The 21,376-nt window shown below is 33.4% G+C and overlaps 2 protein-coding genes across 2 annotated transcripts; both read right to left on the minus strand.

Annotated features, from left to right (window-relative positions):
* Positions 1-1,935: 1,935 nt before the first annotated feature.
* LOC145578289 (uncharacterized) lies at positions 1,936-5,583 on the minus strand. Its single transcript, XM_081635634.1, has 2 exons — positions 3,862-5,583; positions 1,936-3,186 (listed from the first exon to the last, which is right to left on the minus strand). Exons 1-2 carry the CDS (start codon positions 5,581-5,583, stop codon positions 1,936-1,938), a joined length of 2,973 nt encoding a protein of 990 aa, XP_081491760.1.
* A 991-nt stretch (positions 5,584-6,574) lies between these two features.
* Positions 6,575-11,081, minus strand: LOC145577468 (transcription factor bHLH112-like). The gene is made up of 7 exons (XM_081634912.1): positions 10,476-11,081; positions 9,685-10,336; positions 9,369-9,479; positions 9,155-9,220; positions 8,904-8,969; positions 8,750-8,797; positions 6,575-7,498 (listed from the first exon to the last, which is right to left on the minus strand). The coding sequence occupies exons 1-7, from the start codon at positions 10,787-10,789 to the stop codon at positions 7,343-7,345; spliced, it is 1,413 nt and encodes a 470-aa protein (XP_081491038.1). The 5' UTR covers positions 10,790-11,081; the 3' UTR covers positions 6,575-7,342.
* Between the last annotated feature and the right edge of the window lie 10,295 nt (positions 11,082-21,376).

The raw sequence follows: 21,376 nt of genomic DNA on the forward strand, positions 1-21,376 counted from the left end.
GTGTACCATTGCAAATTAATTAAATTATATTATTGTCCTCCCATTGGAGTGTTTAACTCATCCGCACCCTTCAATGTCATCACTTGATGGCGAGATGACCTAAGGGGTCTTGTGCTTAAGCACATCTTGAACACACCTTAAAAAAAAAATTATAAAAATAAATAAATAAATAAAAAGAGTGTAAAAACGATACTTCGTAATAATTATGTGCCTATGACAAATAAGGTTTTTTTTAATCTCTTTGAAATTATCTTGCCTAGACTAATAAAGGCACTTAATCGGTTAACCCTTATCGCATGATACTTTAAAATTAAATCTAATTAAGTGTGTGTTTTTTTTTTTTTTTTTTTTTTTTTAAAATAAGCTAATTAATGTGATATCTCTGGGCTTTAAACTGTAACGTTTGAATTATACATATTATTTAATACATGAGCTTATTGTTTCTCATGTGTTTAAGCAAAAAGTAACATGTTACAAGTTAATATATGGTACGTTGCCATATCTTGCAATGATCCAATCAATTTTCGTTCTATAATGATTCTGTTTAATTAAAGTAATAACACCAGAATAATTTGTGTGATTAAATATAGCATGAAGTGTCCCGCTAAATACCCTTTTCTAAACAGATTATTTATTTAATTTAAGGTAACAAAGCTAGTAATAAGAAGTGTATTACTTCAATCCATGCCTTGTTACTACATGACAAATTAAAAGCTTTTTTTTTGGGTTGTTATGTGGTTCAAGATGATGCTAATTATTAAGTTACCATTAATATTTTTTGTGATGAAAAGTCTTGAGTACTCATTATTTTCATGCTTAATTTTATAGGTGGAGCATGCATGTTTAGATATATATGAAGAACAAGTGGTTTAAGATATTATTTAGCCAAGTTTTAACGAAGTCTAATTGGAGTAGCTCGCAAATAGGGTAGGCTTATCATCATTCCTAACCACAACTACTACTTATAAATTTAAAGCATTCATGCTGTAGGAATGAATCCCTTGCCTCTTCCTATTATTACTGTGGTATTTATATACCAATATTACAGAGTATCAAGGAAGCTATACAAAGAACCTAGGGAATAATACAAAGTCTAGGGACTAATACAATCATTGGGAATTATACAATCATTGGGACTGATACAAGCCTAGTAAATGCATCATCATATTACAACGGCTAATACACCCCCGCAGTCGGAGCGGGAGGTAATCGGACGCAAAGGCTGGCTCGAAAGTCTTCAAAGAGGATTTGTGGCAGCCCCTTGGTGAAGATATCGGCAATTTGGTAACGAGATGGAATGTGGAGCACTCGGACTTGACCACGACTTACTTTTTCCCGAACAAAGTGGATATCCATTTCGATATGTTTAGTTCTTTGATGTTGAACGGGATTTCTAGCAAGATATACCGCACTAACGTTGTCACAATAGACAATTGTAGCCTTTTTAATGGGGCAACGAAGCTCTAACAGGAGGTTCCTTAACCAACAGGATTCGGCTACTACATTAGCCACACCGCGGTACTCCGCTTCGGCACTTGAACGAGACATAGTAGGCTGCCGTTTGGCAGACCAAGAGATGAGATTTTCACCCAAAAAGACGCAATATCCCGATGTTGAACGACGAGTATCCGGGCAGCCACCCCAATCGGCGTCGGTGTAGGATATTAGGCTCGAGAGAGAGGATGAGTGCAATTGGAGACCGAGCTTAAGAGTGCCTTGAATGTATCGGAGTATACGGCGAAGAGCTTGCATATGTTGTTGTCGTGGGTCATGCATAAACAAACATATTTGCTGAACCGCGTAGGAGATATCGGGCCTAGTAAATGTGAGATATTGTAATGCACCGGCAAGGCTTCGATAAAGAGTTGGGTCAGCAACTGGAGGGCCCGAATTTGCACTCAATTTCGATTTAGAATCCACCGGGGTAGCTGATGGTTAACACGCTGACATGTTGGCACGGGCAAGGATGTCTTCTGCGTATGATCTTTGAGAAAGGAAAAGGCCGTTGGCTTGGTGTGTGACAGAAATTCCGAGAAAGGAATTGAGAAGTCCGAGGTCTTTCATGGCGAACTCGGCTTGTAATTTGTCCATGATGGATTGTCGAAGAGCTTTGGTGGAGGCCGTGAGAATTATGTCGTCGGCATATAGTAAAATATAGGAAACCTCTTTTCCATGGCAGTAGATAAAAAGGGAATGATCACACTTGCTATGAATAAATCCGATCGTGGAGACAAATTTGGCAAACCGATGATACCAAGCCCGGGGAGCTTGTTTGAGACCGTAGAGAGCCTTTTGAAGTCGACACACATGATAAGGCTTTGTTTTATCACGAAGACCGGGAGGTTGGTGCATATAGACGGTTTCATCAAGATCCCCATTTAAAAAAGAATTCTTGACATCCATTTGGTGAATGGACCAAGACTTGGAGAGAGCAATGCTTAGAACGGTGCGGATGGTTGCGGGTTTGACCACCGGGCTAAATGTTTTATCATAATCGATGCCAACCTGTTGATTCCTGCCATTGACAACAAGACGGGCTTTGTGCCTCTCAAACACACCGTTAGCATTTTTCTTGTGGCGATAAAGCCACATACAAGGAATAATATTGACATTAGCGGGTCGTGGCACCAACTCCCACGTCTTATTTTTAATTAGAGCATTAAATTCGTCAAACATGGCATTTTTCCAATTCGGGTCTTTGAGGGCAGCAATGGGATTTCGAGGTAAAGGGGAAGGGGAAACCGAGGTGTGAAGATTAAATAATCTTTTCGGTTTAAAGATGCCATGTGAGCTACGGGTTGCCATTTGAGGGGAAAGAGTAGTAGCATTGGACTGATTTGTGGAGTTAGAAGCAGGATTGGGCTGAGCATGTGGTGGCGAGGATGGGCCACGAGAAGGAGAGTGCTGCTGGGCTGGAGGGAGAGGAGTAGTGCTGGGCCCAGTAGATGGACCAGCAGAATGAGGAGGGGAGGAGTGGGCCGTGGGTGAAGGTTGATGAGTTGGGGTTTGCTGCTGGGCCGTGGGCTGAGGAGTGGTGGGAATTGTGTGGGTCGTGGGCTGCTGAGGGGTGGGGGGAAGTGTTTGGGCCGTGGGCTGCTGAGTGTGAGTAGTGTTTAGGTGAGAGAGCAAAGCTGGAGATAGGCCATGGTCCAAGAATTCATACGTGAATGCAGTGGGGGTGTGAACCTTGGCAAAAGGAAATTGTGTCTCATCAAAAATAACATGCCTAGATATGAAAATCTTGTTAGTTGACATGTCATAGCACTTATATCCGCGGTGATTAGGAGGGTAACCTAGGAAGACACACGGGGTGGACCGGGCTTGGAGTTTATTGATGGAGGTGGATGAGAAGAGAGGGTAGCATAAGCAACCAAACACACGGAGATGAGAGTAAGAAGGATCTTTTTAGTATAGAATTTGAGTGGGAGAGTTGAGATTGATTATTTTGGATGGAAGAATGTTATGTAAGTAGGTTGCCATTTGTAAGGCATGATGCCAAAATGATGGTGGCATGGATGAGTGAGCTAGAAGGGTGCGGATCATATTATTTATAGTGCGAATTTTTATTTCCGGTTTGCCATTTTGAGAGGAGGTGTGGGGGCAAGAAAAGCGAAAAAGCATGCCATTTTGCTCACAAAATTGTTTAAAGGGGCCATTATCATACTCTTTCCCATTGTCACATTGAAAGCATTTTATTTCCCTTTCAAATTGAGTTTTGGCATAGCTACGAAATTGTAAGAAATAAGAGTGAACTTGAGATTTTTTGCATATGGGAAAAGTCCACAAGAAATTACTAAAATCATCCAAAAATAATACATAGTAAAGGTGACCCGCGGAGCTTAATTTTGGGGAGGTCCATACATCACTATGCACTATGTCAAATGGCAAGCAAGTATGAGAATTAGAGTCATAAAATGGCATTTTAACATGTTTACCAAGAGGACAAGAAGGACAAATAGAAGAGCTAACAAGTCTATTACAATTGACAAAATTATTTCTCCTAAGAGAAGCTAAGATAGTAGTGCCGGGGTGTCCAAGTCGGTCATGCCAAAGAGAAGGAGAGAGGGCAGCGAAAGTGGAGTGAGGAGAGACAAGTTTGGTGGCGGTGGAGATGGGGTAGAGATCACCGGCACTATCACATCGCATAAGATGACTCCCCGTCGATAGGTCCTTCACAGAGAAACCAAACGGGTCAAATTCAATAGACACCCAATTATCACAAGTAAACTTTCTAACCGAAATCAGATTTTTAATAAGTTTGGGAGCATGTAGGACATCTTTTAGGGAAAAGGGAGGATGTGGGAAGGGAAGAGAGGTGCTACCAATACCGCGAATCGGAATGCCATGTCCATTTCCAACAATAATATTTCTTTCATTGCTCAAATTAAAGTAAGACGAGAGAGCACTTGACTGAGATGTCATATGGGAGGTGGCGCCGGTGTCCATGTACCACCCGTCGTCCGGTGGATTGAGAGATAGAGTGTGTATTGCCGCATCGATTTCGGTTGGAGCATAGGCAGTTGATGGACCTTGAGCAGAGTAAGCTTGCTGTGTTTGAGGACGTGGGCCGAGTAAGCCTTGTTGGCGTGAAGGAGGAGGCCGGGCCCAAGAAGAGGTGGGATATGGGCAAGGGGGCATGGCCCATTGAGGTGGCCATTGAGCCCAAGGAGGGCAACTGGCCTGCTGCTGCCATGGACTCCACGAATGCCACGGCTGGTTGCCACGGTTGGAGTGTTGAGGCTGTTGGTGGTTGCGACCTCCGTTGTTCCGGCCCCTGCCACGGCCGCCGCCGCCACCGCGGTTTCGGCCACCGTGATTGCCGCGGTTATTTCCCCTGTTTCCGCGGTAATTTTGGCGAGCATGAGTGTCATTCGAGGAGTGATTATCGTCAGATTGGTTCCCGGAATTGTTTCCGGCAGCAAATAGAGCAGAACCGGCAGTGATGGCTTCGCTGGTGGCTTGAGACGCAAGGCGAGACTCTTCGAGGCTTAGCATTGACCTTGCCTTATAGAAGGAGGGTAGAGGATCGGATTGTTGAATGATGGCAGCCACACCATCATATGACTTGGGTAGGCCGCGAATGAGGGTAAGAACAAGGCGTTGATTGTTGACCGGAGCGTCGACATTGGCTAGTTGATCGGAGATCATTTTTACCTCTTGGCAGTAGGCATTAATATCCGGAAAATTTTTCATCTCAATGTTTGAAAATAATCCCTCCAATTGTACTGCTCTGGAGCTTTTGTTGTCTTGGAATATGTCTTGCAAACGTTCCCACGCTTGTTGGGCTGTAGAGTTAGGTTCGAGAATGGTGTTCATGAGATCATTAGAGATCGTGCTGTAGATCCATTGGAGGACAATGGCATCCAATCGAATCCAGAGAGCGGTGTCGGCTGTTCCATCTTTATCCTTGGGAGGGATGATGTGGTCGATAACATCATGAGCACGAGCATGAATTTTAAATAATTCTGCCCAAGAGGAGTATTGAACATTTTTGAATTCAAGGGTAATGGGAATTACGCTGCGAATATTATTCACAGTCATGGCAGGGTGAATTGAGGGAGATTTTGGAGGATTGTCACCCATGGTGGACGAAAAGAAGGAGAAGAAAGAGGCAGAGAGATTAAGAAGAGATAGATATGGAAGAAAACCTAACCTAGCCTGATACCATGTAGGAATGAATCCCTTGCCTCTTCCTATTATTACTGTGGTATTTATATACCAATATTACAGAGTATCAAGGAAGCTATACAAAGAACCTAGGGAATAATACAAAGTCTAGGGACTAATACAATCATTGGGAATTATACAATCATTGGGACTGATACAAGCCTAGTAAATGCATCATCATATTACAACGGCTAATACATGCATATTATTTAGTAAAATCGTATCGATCTTATTCATTTATTCTATATTAAACGTGAGTTATCTAATTTTTGACCGGAGGTAGTATACAAAGTAAATATAACAAATCAAAGAATGGTAATTTACATGTAACTATGTAAGCACTCTTTCTTAGTAATCAAGCATTATTTTATTTGAGTATAGTTGTTGACACTTGTAATTCTAAGTAGTACTAATTTAAAATTAACTCCATCTTAGTAGCTAGCTTATCTCATTTTATCAATAAAAATTCCCTAATATCAGTAACGAACATGGAATCCATATAAGTATGACTTCACCATAACATTCTAAATTTAACAAATATGCATAAAATTGAATCCGATGAATTTTAATTTAGGATCATTTATATAAGTGAATATATTTCACAAGTTTGTTATAGCAGATGTTTTGTATATGAATAGATTAATCTCTTGTACGGATGTACTTAAAGATTATCATCTTTTTTACAATGGTATATTAAACAAACGCGCTAGGCTAGCTATTAATTAATTAGTTGTATTTTTGGAATGATAGTCAAGTTGATATTGTATGTGTAAACTGATCTGGTTATATGACAACTAAATTGATGATTTATGCGAGAATCTAGTTGTGGAAGTGTCTAAGTGATCGATCCAACAAACAATCATTAAGCATTAACTAGTTTTACAAAACAATCCAAACAAAATAACTTTTTTTTTTTCCCTTCCCAATTTGCAATAAAAAAAAAAATAGGGGGTTGGGGTTGCAGTGGTTGATACAAGTACTGAAAAATATTCCTTTTACATACATGAATATAGCAAGAAGCAGGAACATATTATGCTAAATTTAGCCTAATCTCTAATTAACAATAACGTACAATAATCTTTTCACCCTAAAAACTCTAATTAATCTGAAAAAGTTCCAGCTAAATTTAGCACTTGTTCCTGCTCCTAACCCTTCTATTATTACAACAAATACTTAATTAATCAACGTTAAAAAAATATATATATATATGAAAAACCACAATTGTCCCTAACTATTTTGTTGTGCCCTACTACATCATTATTCTGTAATAGTGGACCAAACATTTGTCTGTCATATCTTTTGAAAGGGTCCCTTCCTTTTTTCTTTTTTCCCCCTCTTTTTATCTTTTTTTTTCCCCTTTTTTTTCTCCACTTTACCACATACTTTGATCCAAGAATTGTTCAACCTAAAGCAATATGTGGCAGCTGCCATACCATACCATAAAAATATATGATGGTCCTTTTTTTTTTTTTTTGGTTCGAGTACAGGTTTATATTTTACTCTCTCCGTCTAAAATTGATTGTGACACTATTAGTTTGATTTAAACAATTTATGTAACAACTGATTCTAGACGGAGGTAGTAAAATAGGATATCTCGATATTGTAAATAATATTTGGTTTTGGACAATTGTGGTTGAAAAGGGTATTGAGTTCATCATCACCTATGTACCATAAGCTACATGAATGTCGTTGTTCCTCCGAATGTAGGTGTCCAAAAATCGACCGGGGTCTCTTGGGCAACTGGGTAGGTGCTTGAAATAGGTACAAGACATAAGCCTCTACTTCTTAAATCTTGATTTGAATCTTCATTATCCTTCGATTTGTCACCCTCCTGCAAGATTAACCAGAACAATCAATTCATAATTCAAATGAACTATTTGATTCTTCATACAAAATCATGATATAATGTAACGAAAAGTTAATTAATATTGGTCCAAGGTTTGGATTTCAAGTCACTATAATTAACATTCTTCAACTTTATTTATGAGTGAAGTTTCATGGGTCCAATTTGATGATAATTTGTACCCTTTATTCACTTCAAGTTTACCTTACAAATAAAAAAAGGAAAAGAAAAAAGGGGTACAATTTTCTCATGTTATCAATTAGAATTTGAAAAGTTTTGCTAGTATTTTGAAATAAATTAAAGTAGAAAATTTACTCATTTTATCTTTCAACGGCCAACACAAGCGAACAAGTTATGCACACAAATTAACTAAGTTTAGTTTTTGCATTGGCTTGTTTTAATGATTAATACCTTGAATTTTACTTTTCAATAGATAAGTAATGGTATAGTATGTTGATACATTAAGTGACTGTCGATATGAATTAAGAAAATTAGTGGGGTGAATAGATGACATGATTTGGATTTTAGACCTTAACATCTTATTCTCAATTCAAATTTTAACCTTCATGATAACTTTAAAAACATGATCATTAGTTTACATAATAGAGCCTTATTGACTAATCAAAACTAAAGCTTTTTTTTTTTTTTTTTTAATCTTAATGCATGAACAATCTCTTCTTTTTTTTTTTGTTTTTTTTTTTCCCTCTTTTGAGGCTATGATGAAGATTTACAAAAGTGCAGTAGATAATTAATTAAGTGGATATCAAAACCAATCTCAATTATTATTAATTTAAGGGAACAATATTATTATTTTCAGGATCATGCCATGCTAAAAGACATATGATAAATACATAATACTCCGTATATTTGCAACCTTGAGTATATAATTTTCAACTAAACTAGTTGAACCCTACTTTGATCTATTCTAATTGGATTATATATAATTAGTCTATAACTATGACAATACCATATTTAATGATGAACAATTTATTAGGTTAAATTAATTTATAATCTATATTACTAGCCTATAAATATAATAATACCATATTTAATACTGAACAATACCATATTTTTTTGCTTAAACATCTATATACCGCCCTCCTACTCTATCTTGATCTAGACTTTTTTCTTCTATAATCAATTTATAATCTATATATACTTGTAGATCTTTATGTAATTAACTTAAAATATTATTACGTTAAATTAAACACAAAAAAACAACTAGGTTTTGTTTGTTACCTTTTGTTGCATTGCAGTTCCATTTTTCAAATATGGAGTGCTTAAAACCTGAAAATCATAGAAAAATCACACATTAATCACTACATCAATAAACTACATATATTATATACATAATTAGTCCATTTATTAAGAAATTAATACATAAAAAACTTACGTTAACTTGATCATGGAGAAACTTGATGTATTCGATTGCTTCGTGTAGAACCGATGCAGTATCAGTCTACAAAACAAGGATCATAATTTCATATAATTAGAATTAATGACACTTTTTTAAAAAATAACTTATTGTGGAATATAATCATACATAAGAATTAAGAATAAAGATTTTTTTTTTTTTTTTTTTTTTTTTTTTTTTTTTTTTTGTACCAAAAAAAAAATGATAATAATGTTATAAAGCTAGTATACCTTCCCAAAAGGCGAAACTAGTTGTTGGAGAGCAGTTATACGATCCCCTAGCTTCTCCTTACGAACCTGCCGATCAAACAATAACAAATTAAGTACCTTAAACTGATAGATATTATATTTAGGATAATATTTGTCGCAGATTAGGAAAAATCGAAAAATAAACAAGTAATTCAATGGAAAATTGTATTAATATATACGAAGTACATGTATGTACCTTAAATGTTGGCAAGGGAGATGGAGTCTCAATTCGCGGCCTCTTAGCTTGTGGTTGATCATTGTTACTAGTATTGTTCTTAGACTCACGACGATGTTCCTCACTATTACCCTAAACAAATTTATACCAAAATAAATGTTTAGCTCAAGAACATACATGTATAAACCCTAGTATCACATATATAGCAAAATAACACATACACCACAAAATACTATTATTACTTTTTTCTATTTTTTGAAAGATGTAAAGGGACGCCTTCTCTCAAGACTGTATAGTAAAAAGTATGTGTATCAACTATAATAGACGTGTAAATTACCTTGGTATTAGACGAGTGTGATTTGTAGTTGAAAGAGGAAGGGCCTCGAGCTCGTGATTGTAAGGAGTTCAACAAGCTAGCTCGAATGCTACTAAGAGTTGTAGGAGAGTATTGACCACTAAAAACTTGTCCTTGATCATTGATCAACGACGCGTTCATCCCTCCATCGATCTTGTTACTTTGTAGTAAAGGTATTTGAGGAGAAGGAAGAGTAGAAGTAGTGTTATTAGGACTAGTTTTAACCCAAGAATTAGATGACATAATTTCATTACTTGAATCCAAAGAAGCATAATTATTATTTGATGAGTTGATAAATTGATGATGAGGCATGGATTGTGGTTGAGGTACTTGATGAGATTCATCAGAATCATCAAACAAAGATTGGATCAAGTAAGAAGCTGAAGAGTTCATCGGAAAGCTCGTAGCGAGGCTGCCGTCGCAGGTGATTGTACTCGAGTCGCCGGAGCTATTGCTAGAGGCTGTCAAAGCCAAGGGTGGTGATGCATCTTGGGTGTTGTTACAAAAGTTGGTTGTATTCATAATATTTGGTGAATTTACTCCCATTTCATAGGAATTACATAAACTTGTACTATTCATATTATCTTGTAACATTGAATCAAAGTTTGCCTCGTTGCTTCCATTATTGTTACAACTGCATAACAAATTAACAAATAATTAATACTTATTAGCAAATTTAATTATATGGCGATTTTTTCCCAAAAAAATAAAATAAAATAAAATTATATCGTGATTTTTTGTACATAAAATAATTCATGTATAAAAATACTTACAGCAAGTTTTGATGATTATTCCAGTCAGTAGTTGAAGAAGTGGGTGAAAGGCCAAAGCCTAAAATATCAAGGGAAGAATCAAGTTGATCAGAAAATATTAAGTTGTCAAAAACTGAATTATTATTGTTACTAGACTTGTTATTATTGCTGCCCTTTACAACTAATTCATTTGGCCAACCAAAGCTGCCCACGTCAAAGCCGGCGCCACCAAGCTGAGCAACCGAGCACGGTGATGATAATCCACTAGAGAATAAATTATGTGGTGGATTCCACCACGTGCCGCCACAAACACCACCTTGGAACTCTTCTCCCATGTTGCACAACTTCTAGTCTTTTGATTAATATTTCACTTTGGTTTGATGTACAAGTTTTTTCAATGTGAGTTTTTAGACACTTAAAAATAGAGAAGTGTAGAAAATATTGGACCATTTTGGTACACTAGGGAATATGGTACTTATATACCGGAATATGGTTGACATTTGGGAAAGGGGTGATTAGACAAAGCAAAGGGAATTTCATCTAATACAAAAATAATCTAATCTAATCTATCTTTACTTTTTGAGTGGAAATTAATTTTTTAATTTTGGTTCTTTAATTATTTAATATTATCTCATTCATGGGTACCTTGTATTCAAAGGGAGGGGGCATATTATAATGTGATATGATTCAATATCATTATAATAATACCCTTCAAAAAATTATTCCTGAATATTGTTTGATGTGTTGTATAAATTGCCACCTCACTATTCTGACTTATATTGACCACAACTTTTCTCCTTATATCATAATCTTATTATTTTTTTTATATACATCATATATTTTAGAAGGTGTTACACCATCAACAAGGCTTATAATTTAAAAGTGTCCTATCAGACTGAAATCTCGCATATGACGTCAAATTAATATGCATTAGCATATATTAGTGAGCAAGACCTCTTAGCTTAAATGTCGGGTAATTAATTTAAAAGATTAACCATACACCACACAAATGTCATGTATTAAAAGTCACTTCCTAATCTATTATAGTCATTGTTGTTTCATGGTGTTTATCCACATTATTTTTATAATCGCATATACACAATGTAATGTTGTTTAATGTATTATGTTTTGATGATTAGGATCAGATAAACCTGCTTTTCAGGGGTTTAATGCAAAGAATTAAGGTTAGGTTTACCATCAGGGGCCTGAACATACAGCTAGCTTGGATTATGGAGACACTTTAATTTGATCTTTAAACATAAAGGCAATTTGGGCTGGCTTAACCTCCAAAATTAGGTGAGATGGGACCTTTTATTTCCCCGTTTTAGGAGTATAGTTTTATACTAGTTACTCCTTTTGACATTTTTCAAAAATTATAAATAAAATAAATTAAAAAAAAAAAAAGTCATTTTAGGGAGGCAAAGGGAAACGATAGGTTCATTATAAGAATCTAGCTGCATCACCCTGTTCACCTCACATGTCACCCTAATTATATACTCCATAAGTGTAACTCTCTACAAATTATCGTGTTATGTCGTGTTGTACGTGTGATTGAAATAGAATTCACTTATTTTAGCATGTTTTTCGTGTTGTGCCTTAATGTTCTTTATTTAATGTGTGACGTCATGCCTAACTTGTGCATAAGATTTGGGTATGAGATTCTACATAGGCTTAATTTATATATGAATTATATATTAACATGTGTTTTATGTCATGACACAATATTTTCTTGGTCTATTTTGACACAGCTCGCTTGAGCACGACTCACACTTGCATAATACATGGGTGTCCATGGCCAGTCCCATGCCCCCATTTGTGTTGTGCTTCTTTCGTGCCCAATTGTGCGGCCTTGGCCCAATACCACCATCTTAATTTATGTCTAAGTTGAAATCTAAATTAATTAAGTGTTTAGATCAATTAGGTGTTTGGAATTATGGTGCTAAGAATTGAAAAACTCACATGTAGATTAGAACTATTTTTGTCACATGTAGACTAAATATCAATACTACCATATTAAACTCTAACTAGAGCCAACCTTGTTGACAACTCTGTTATGGTAGGGTGATAATGAGCCGAGTCGAGTCTTGTACACGAGCTAGGGTGAATCAAGACACCCTAACAAAATCGTTTGTGTATGTGATATTGAGAATTGAAAAGTCATATGACCAACAACTTGCAAATATTCCACCCAATTGCAGTTAATTATATATTACTGTTTGTTAACTAACTAATTAAGTCCATTTGGTAGTATATAAGTCTAAGTAGATTATGATATTCCGGGACAAAAATTAGGCCAAGACACGGGCTATTGTAGCCAATAAAAGACAACATTTCAATTTTACAACCCAATTTTCTACGGAGTTCATCTTTTTAATTAGCCTAAACTTTGGATTATAAACAGTACTTACTATCACTAATCCTTTAGAAATGGTGCAGTTGACCATATAATTAATATATTTCATTAAATCCAATATTCATCAGAAAATGACCAAATTAGTCAATCTAAACGGCGTCATCATAATCGTCAACTTGTCTTTGTATTATTTTGTTAGATTTTGAAAATTTAGACATTTTTTTTTTATTTTTTTGGGTCCACAAAGCCATTTACAAATGCAATGATTAATTTAGGACTATGTAACAATTTTTTTTTCTTTTTTTTTTTTTGGCAATGCATGTATGATGATTAATAGTTGAAATATAATAATGTATTCTATTTGATATAAGCTTCATGTGATTTATCTTAAGAATATGTAGTTTTGATGCTAAATTAAAGATATACTAGTATTATTTATTGATTGACTTTTGGGACGTTGAATAAAATCCAATAATATTCGAAAACAATATAGAGTTAGGCTCTTCCCATGATTTGATCCTCCCTCTCAGAATTTTGACAAAATGATAGAGTGTAATAGTCTTGCGCGTTAAATTTAGGCTAGTTAGTATGGTTAGTCACTGTGTTATTATACGTAGCATAATCAACTTTTTTACAAATAATTGTATTACATACATCTTCAAAAGAAATATAAATTTAACAAATATATGACAATTCGAATTAACGGTCTGTTCACTTCAATTTAATTTCAGTTCAGTTTAGTTCAACTCCTAATTTTCTTCTCTTATAAAATATTCATTTCAGTTCGATCAGTTCAGTTCAGCTCCAATCAATTTATTCAGCTTAGTTCAGTTCAGCTCATTAGTTCAGTAAATGTGAACAGACCCTAAATAATTACTCAAAAGGAGTTGTATATTTATTAGATACTCCCTCTATCTTAAATTAGTTTGAGCAATTTTTATTTGTTTGTCATAGATTATTAATCCCTAAGAATTTATTGTTGAACTTTAGATTAGTAATATATGTGCAATTTGATGATCTAAGATTAGTGAAGAGCCCCATCTTAAAAAAGTGATTTGAGGGTGTTGATATGTATAAACAAATCGTTTTATTTTTGAGAAATAGGAAGTCATAGACTTTAATAATTAGGTTTTGAGAGAAGTCAACATCTAAAGTCCAAAACCAACTCCAATAATCATACTTTACATTGACCAAATTAGAGGAGTTGGTTTTTAGTTAAATTTATGTTTTAGTTCGCTATCAAAAGTTCGGAATTCGCTAAGCTAAGCGACCAAAGCTAATTTTGCATACTTCCTAAAAAAAAAATTTTAAAAATTTGAAATGTAAAGAAGCTAATTTGTATATTGAATTATGGATTTATGGATGTGTATTGTATTTTGTATATAAGTTTATATAAAATATTACTTTGCATCAATAACTACATTCACTCATTTGGTACATAATTTATGTTGTCATTTTTCAAATCAATGCAAACATACTATCATTAATGATCATGCCTTTACCAATTGGTTGTTGGTGTAGTGGTGATTGGGACTACACTTGGTAGGGAGGACCCGTGTTCGATCCCCCGCAACAACAATCGGGAGGGGACTGGAACCTAACCACCCAGAACTGATCCCCAAATCCGGATTAGCCCAAAGGGTGAACCGGATGGAACATCAAAAAAAAAAAAAAAAATAATAATAATAATGATCATGCCTTTTAAAATTTTATGTATGCATCACGTTCATATGAAATTGATGTGATTTATTTAGTCGTCTTTATGGAGTTTTGAAGAAAATTTAGTTGATACATGATTTGTATTGAGGAAATAAAGAAATGCAAAGACCAATCTTGATTTGTTTCTTCTTCTCATAAAAATAAATATTGACTCTTTCCCTTTCAATTGATTTTTTTCCAAGTCTAGAGATTGCAAATCTCAACCCTTTATTGGGGTTGGAAAATTTATCAAGGCCCCTTTAATTAAGCAATCAATTATATAATTCGATATTAGAAATAATGAAATACTAGTCACATAAGATAGGCTGCAAAAACTTATACTCCGTATCAAAGAAGAGTTCCATCACATAAATAGTTAAGGTTACATCATAATATCAATTCACATTTAGATTTTCTTTCTTCATTTAGAATTAATTTTTTTTTTTTTTTCTGAAACAAAATTTTCTCTCTAATTAGAATTAATAGCCTTTGTACGTGTTGACCTTATATTGTCAAAGTTAATGATTCTATAGTACATACAAGTATATAATAGTGAAAAAAAAATTATATGTACAAAGATATAAGAAAAGTAAGAAAAATGCATGCAAATTACTCTTAGATATCACCCCTGACGACATATACAAAATATACAACGCGCGTTTTCTATGTGACTGGCACACCATGTGGCCACTTGTAAAAAAAAAATATATATATAGTAACGCCTATGACACCGACAAGTTAACCCTATCTTACTAACAAATAGAGTAGCCCCTTATTATACATATTGAGTAACTCTTAAATAATTAACAAATAAAGTAACCCCTCCAACACTCAGAGTGTAACCATTATAACACTTACTAATAAGTAAGCCCCATATTTTCCTCAAAAAAAGAAATGCTCTATATCACTAATTGAGTGACGCTTATAACACTAATTGAGTAACTCTATAGTGGCTGCCCACATTGATGAATAACTAACACAATCAAACTTTGCATACATGTCGATGTAATAGTTTGACTTGGTTTTTTTGCATGTACTTAAATATCAATAAAAATTATAATCTTTTTAATCATAAAACCTTACATCAATATATATATTAACAACTTAAAATGATAAAATATGAATTTATTACATTTATAAAATAAAGTAAAATAAATAAATTACAATCAATGTTAATATTATAGATAGTGGAAAAAAGTCTAACGTGCCAGTTTTAATAGGAAGAATGGAGTAAAAATCAATGTCGAACTCCGTATTTAATTTAAAAATGAGAATTACAGTTTACAGAGAATTATATATCAATCAACTTTTGTACATTTTGTATATTTGAGTGATACTCTACATTTAAAATATAATCAAATACGAAATATATCTTTTACTAATCCGTAATATAAACTTGACTTAAATATATTAGATATGGATGGAGAAGGCCAGGGTGAGGTCCATGAAGAAACTTGGAAAGGCCATATCCCATAAGTATAGTCTCAAGTTGAATTTTTTAGGATAAATAATTAGTTGATTTAGTTTGATAATATTAGTGACAACAGAACACAATTAGCTTCAACATCATTAGGAATGGTGTTAGTAGCCAAGAAATAGTGTGGGAAGGAAAAAAAATTAGGTTGAAGGAATAACCTGCTCTAGTGTGCTAATAAGGGAACCTAAAAAATAATGTACGGAGTACAAAATAACAAAATATACTTTCCTTGAATTAAGCAATCTAGATTCAAATGATCTGGACTAAATATATGCTGAAAATCCATGAATAATATTAAGTGAGAAACAATATTAAGAAAGTCACGATATTATGTCGGAGTATCTTTAATAATAGGGTCTTTGACAATTATACATTTTACCAAAAAAATAAATAATAATAATAAAACCTAAAACAGGAAACGTGGTAGCCATGGAGCTAGTGTACCCTGTTTTAGTATAGTATATTTTGTTTGGTGTTTAGAGAGCCACAAGGGCGGGGGTGAGAATCGATCCCAAGATTTCTTGGAATCGGGAGGGAAGCTCTAACCACTTGAGCTATCCCTCACTCTCTGTTTTAGTATAGTATATAGATATAGATAGATTGTAAAAGTTTTTGGTTTAGTAAATGGATCACTAATACAGGTGATAATAGATTCATTTGGATCGGGTCATGTTTGGGTTCTATTGGGGCCATGGTGATACAATAATCAATATTATTGACACAAAATGACAAAATCTTGATTAAGGTGAATTGTCATTAAGTTATTGTAAGACGGATTAAAGTTACCCTAAAAATATTTTAAGCTACCCTTTTATACTACAAGAGTTACCATTTTTATAACAAAAAATTTATCCTTAAAAAAAGTTTATAATGTATTAGATTAATCATATATATTAGCCTTCAAAGCATGTATGATGTATCTATTAGAAATTACACATTAATATACAAAACTAGAAGTTACCCTTAATGGAATAAAGTTATCTTAAAAATTGTTAAAGTTATTCTTATATTAACCGTTTTACAATAAAATTAACGTAAACCCACTTTACATAAGATTTTTTGTATTATTAGACATAATGAGTGTCAAGCTAGATCAATTTAAAAAGACTTCATGATTTCATTCGATTATTTCCAGTTAAGTAGTCGGACATGAGTCAATTTTGTCAAGTTTAATTGCGGCATAAGCTCATAGCTCAACAAACACGGTGTGGTGCGGCGGTGGAGATTAGTTACGTGAAGAAATGCTTGTGGCCGGAATAAGAGTCAAAAAATGGGACCCATGTGTCATGCACGCGTGCAAGGACATATGGGCCCTTTGTTTAGTTTTTTTTTTTGTTTCCATGAAATTCGTATTTTCCTAACCACAAGTCCACAACTAAAAAAATGTTAAAAAAAAATAAAAACTTGTAAATGATTGCGATGTGTTCTTTCTCATGACTTTGCACCCAACTTATCTCTTCCTTCGTATTGTTTGGTTTATTTTGGTTATACTACACTATACTACTAGAAATTATTTAGAAATTTATTTCATCTTTGCTTTTACTTTGGTCCCATTTTGCCGATTACAATTCATAGTTGACTTGATCACCTTTGACAAGTTTTGACTAGTTTATAAAACTTTTTTTAACAAATTTGCGACGAGTTAATCTGACCAAGTTTAGAAAACAAAACTAATTTATATTTAGGGTGTGTTTGTTCTATTCAGCTTTAATCAGTTCAGTCTAGTTTAATTCAGTTCCAATCAGTTCAGTTCAGCTCAGTTCCTAATTTCTTTCTCTCATAAACAATTCATTTCAGCTATATTCAGTTCACTTCAGCTCCAATCAGTTTAGTTTAGTTTATTTCAGCCCCAATAAACTCAGTTCAGTTCAGTTATTTTTAATAAATCGGAATAAACCCTTAAAATTGTCTAGCCTAAACTAACTAGTCCAACATAATATTTTTGAGTTTAGGAATAAAATTAGGATTTTAACACGCCTCATGTTTTCCTCTCGTGTTTTGGCCAATTATTAATTATGTCTATTTTACCTCACTTCGCCCCCCCCCCCTTTTTTTGTCATTTTTATCACCTCATTTAAAATAGATAATAGTGTGCGAAGGTGTAGGTAATCCTCTTTGGCATGATTTCCTTTCCTACATACCTTTAGTCCAAAGATTAAATTTTATTATGTATTGATTTTGAAACATGAGTGTTTCATCACCACAAAAACAAAAAAAGAAAAAAAAAAGGAAGAAAAAGTATGGTGAAGAATTAAGTGTTTTATTTCAAACTTTATTTTTTAATTTTGCATAATCAATCTATATTCTAGTCTACAATATATGTGGTCTGGTTCGATCGATAAAAAGAGCACTCTAATTAATGAAAGCAATCTGTTTAAATAAAAATAAATAATTAATAAAAGCATAAGGAGATTTTATTTTTACAAAAATCATTTGACTTTTTGTTAAATTGTCATGAAATTATGTTTTATAACAAGGGGTTGTCTTAAATCAATTAAATTAATTATTTTTTATTTATAGTAAAAAAAGACAAAAGGGTCATTTTCCATAGAGATAAAAAAGTGATTAGGTCATGTAACCATCAACTCATTGTATCTTCTATTCGTCCACATACACATCTAAAGAATGTTCCCTCTTCTAAAATTGACTCTTTAATTTATTAATTTTTGACGCTATTTTTAAACATTGATGATCATGTCATGCCTTCTGACTCTTCTACCATACAACATTATAACATAGGAGTAGTTCATTTTATTAATTAATTAGAGTGTTGAATTTTATAAACTAAGATTTTCATATAAATAATTATATTAATATAGAGGTTGAACTAAAACAAAGTCAACGGATTAATGAAAGTCAAATTACCTAAACTTAACTTGCTGAATCTTTGTTGAAGGGACAGTTACTTAACAAGCTAACAACCTCAAATCCAAAATTTTAATAAAAAATATGATCCTTTACTTAATTTTTGGCATACGAACAGTTATTTTGTTACACCTTATCCACAAACTATCTTGAGTAGTATAGATGTTAATGAGATAATACAAATTTGATGGTTACCAAATGTTTCAAAATCCCTGCTTCTGTCAATTATTTGTATTAATTAATAGGTAGAGCCGTAGATAATAGTAGGCGTATAAAAGGTCTATGCAATTATCTTGTATTTAGATACGGTCACCCTTAACTCGACTTATTATAATATAATTAAATCTTTTTATAATTATACTCGTATTATGTATAAATTCCATACCCTATAATGAATTTATTATTTATTCAATGTATCTCATGAGTTTGATTTGCTTATTTTTAAATAGACAATTTTATAATTCATGCAATCATGTCGATAATAGAAGCATAGTACGTGCTACTTATTTGTGTAGGAATGGGATATTAAAGTAAGAGGAGGAAGTAAGGGATTACTAGGAACTTATGAATGAAGGAGAAGAAAACAAAATTGATAATTTATTATACATTTTTTTGAGGTATCTAACAACTCCATTCCTTAATTATTACCAAAACAAATCGTAAACTTGTGATTTTTGATATTGTGTTGTTGTGAAAAAAGCAAAAGGTGCAACTATTTTGAAACGAAAAAAAGTTGATTTTAGAACAAACCATAATCCTTCTATATTTTAAATTCTACAATTGAATGTCCTGGTATCGGTCCTAATTAATCATGATTGATATTAAAAAAAGAATTGTATTTTAATAAAGGGATAAGTAAAAAGTATTGAGAATCAACAAAACATATGCAAGCCTTTGGGTTAAATTAATTTATTATATTACTCTACCTTCAAGATCATGATTGGGGAAGATATAAACCTTCCAATATTAATAGAAATTGATGATAGAAGCAAATAGTACTAACAAAAAGGTCATGCATACTATTATAGGAGAAATTTTAATTAGTTTGTTTGTGGGGAAAGGATTAATATAATGATATTGAATATATATGCAATTTTAATTAATTATAAATATTCATTCTCTTAATGTACCTAGAATTATAATGTTCTCAAACAACACATATCTTACAACCTCATTCTCACTCTATTTGTCTCACAATCATGATGTGTGAGCTTCTAAGTTTTAGGCTAAACTAAGGGCCTGTTCTCATTGACTGAACTGAATTGAACTTATTAGAGCTGAACTGAACTGAACTGAATATTTTATAAGAGAATGAAATTAGAAGCTGAACTGAACTAAACCGAACTTATAAAAATTGAATTAAACTGAAAAGAACAAGGCCTAAATCCAACATATTCATTCTTTAGAAGTGTGTGGTTGTAAATTTTGTTACCGGGCTTCCATCTTAGTCAAATAATTGAAATGGAAATTGTTGACTTGTTATATAATAAGGTTGTGTTTTACTATATCTAATTGTTATTTACTTTCTCTAGACCTCCATGTTATATTTTTCAATAATTCGTCTTCATTACTCTGTAATATTTTTTTTTTCAGTATTTTTTTTTTACTAATGTACAACTAATAATATTTAAAGTCAAAAATTTTAAGTACTCATTAGAAAGTATATTGGAAAATAGAGAGAGTAGAACATATGGAGTAATAAATTGCCCTAACCAATTGACGTCATATTGATGCAATGATGAGGTGTATTAAGAAAACATTTAAGAAAAGAAAAACAAAAAAAAAAAGAAAAAACAAGAAATTTGTTTGAAATAGTACAAAGATAATGATGGAGAGGTGGATCAGATCAGAGTTCAGAAGAACAATCAAAAGACAGAAACTAGTGATCATTACATTTTGACAGACCCTGAAATTTAAAGAGCTATCCTTGCTCACGTGACACAATGTCTAATTGACACGTTGCCACGTACCAATGGACCCCACATTTATCACAGATTGATTACGTGGCAATGTTCCTAAATATTTTATTATTTTCGCAGTAATTTCATTTTGCTAATTGGTCCCAAAGTGTAAAAAGATGGACAATAATCCATGACCATGTGTTTTGTTCTTCCAAAATTTATAATGCGCTGAGTTCTGGAACTATGTAAAGGTATACTAACACGGACAACCCATAGGTAGGCGCCGCCCACCAACACTCGGACGATTGACCACATTGGTATAAAATTTTACGTTTTATTTCCATATTGGTATACCGAGTATAGGTTATCAACTTATAACATAAAGGTTGAGGTGATGGAGAGATGGTTAGTCCCTTCATCTCGACATCTTCCCCCAAGTGATAGCGGTTCAATTTCTCACAGCTCCCATTCTTGTGATAGGGTGGGGCCCCTCTCCCGTAGTTTTTTTATTTTTTATTTATTTTAGGAAACCCCTCTTCAGTTGTTTACCGTTTGAAAAAACTTACAACATAATACTCATTTTATTTATATATTCTAATGCAATTCTTTTATTGCATATTAGCAAACT

Source organism: Chenopodium album, chromosome 14 (genome assembly GCF_948465745.1).
Source record: "Chenopodium album chromosome 14, dcCheAlbu1.1, whole genome shotgun sequence".
NCBI lineage: Eukaryota > Viridiplantae > Streptophyta > Magnoliopsida > Caryophyllales > Amaranthaceae > Chenopodium > Chenopodium album.

What these genes read in the sequence shown, in the direction of transcription:
- LOC145578289 (XM_081635634.1), bottom strand. Translation starts at nt 5,583, where the DNA reads ATGGGTGACAATCCTCCAAAATCTCCCTCAATTCACCCTGCCATGACT. An exon ending in TTGACATAGTGCATAGTGAT is followed by an intron (nt 3,187 to 3,861) that starts GTATGGACCTCC and finishes CCTTTTGCCAAG; the next exon opens with GTTCACACCCCCACTGCATT.
- LOC145577468 (XM_081634912.1), bottom strand. Translation starts at nt 10,789, where the DNA reads ATGGGAGAAGAGTTCCAAGGTGGTGTTTGTGGCGGCACGTGGTGGAAT. An exon ending in TAGTTTCGCCTTTTGGGAAG is followed by an intron (nt 8,970 to 9,154) that starts GTATACTAGCTT and finishes CTTGTTTTGTAG; the next exon opens with ACTGATACTGCATCGGTTCT. An exon ending in TTCTCCATGATCAAGTTAAC is followed by an intron (nt 8,798 to 8,903) that starts GTAAGTTTTTTA and finishes TATGATTTTCAG; the next exon opens with GTTTTAAGCACTCCATATTT.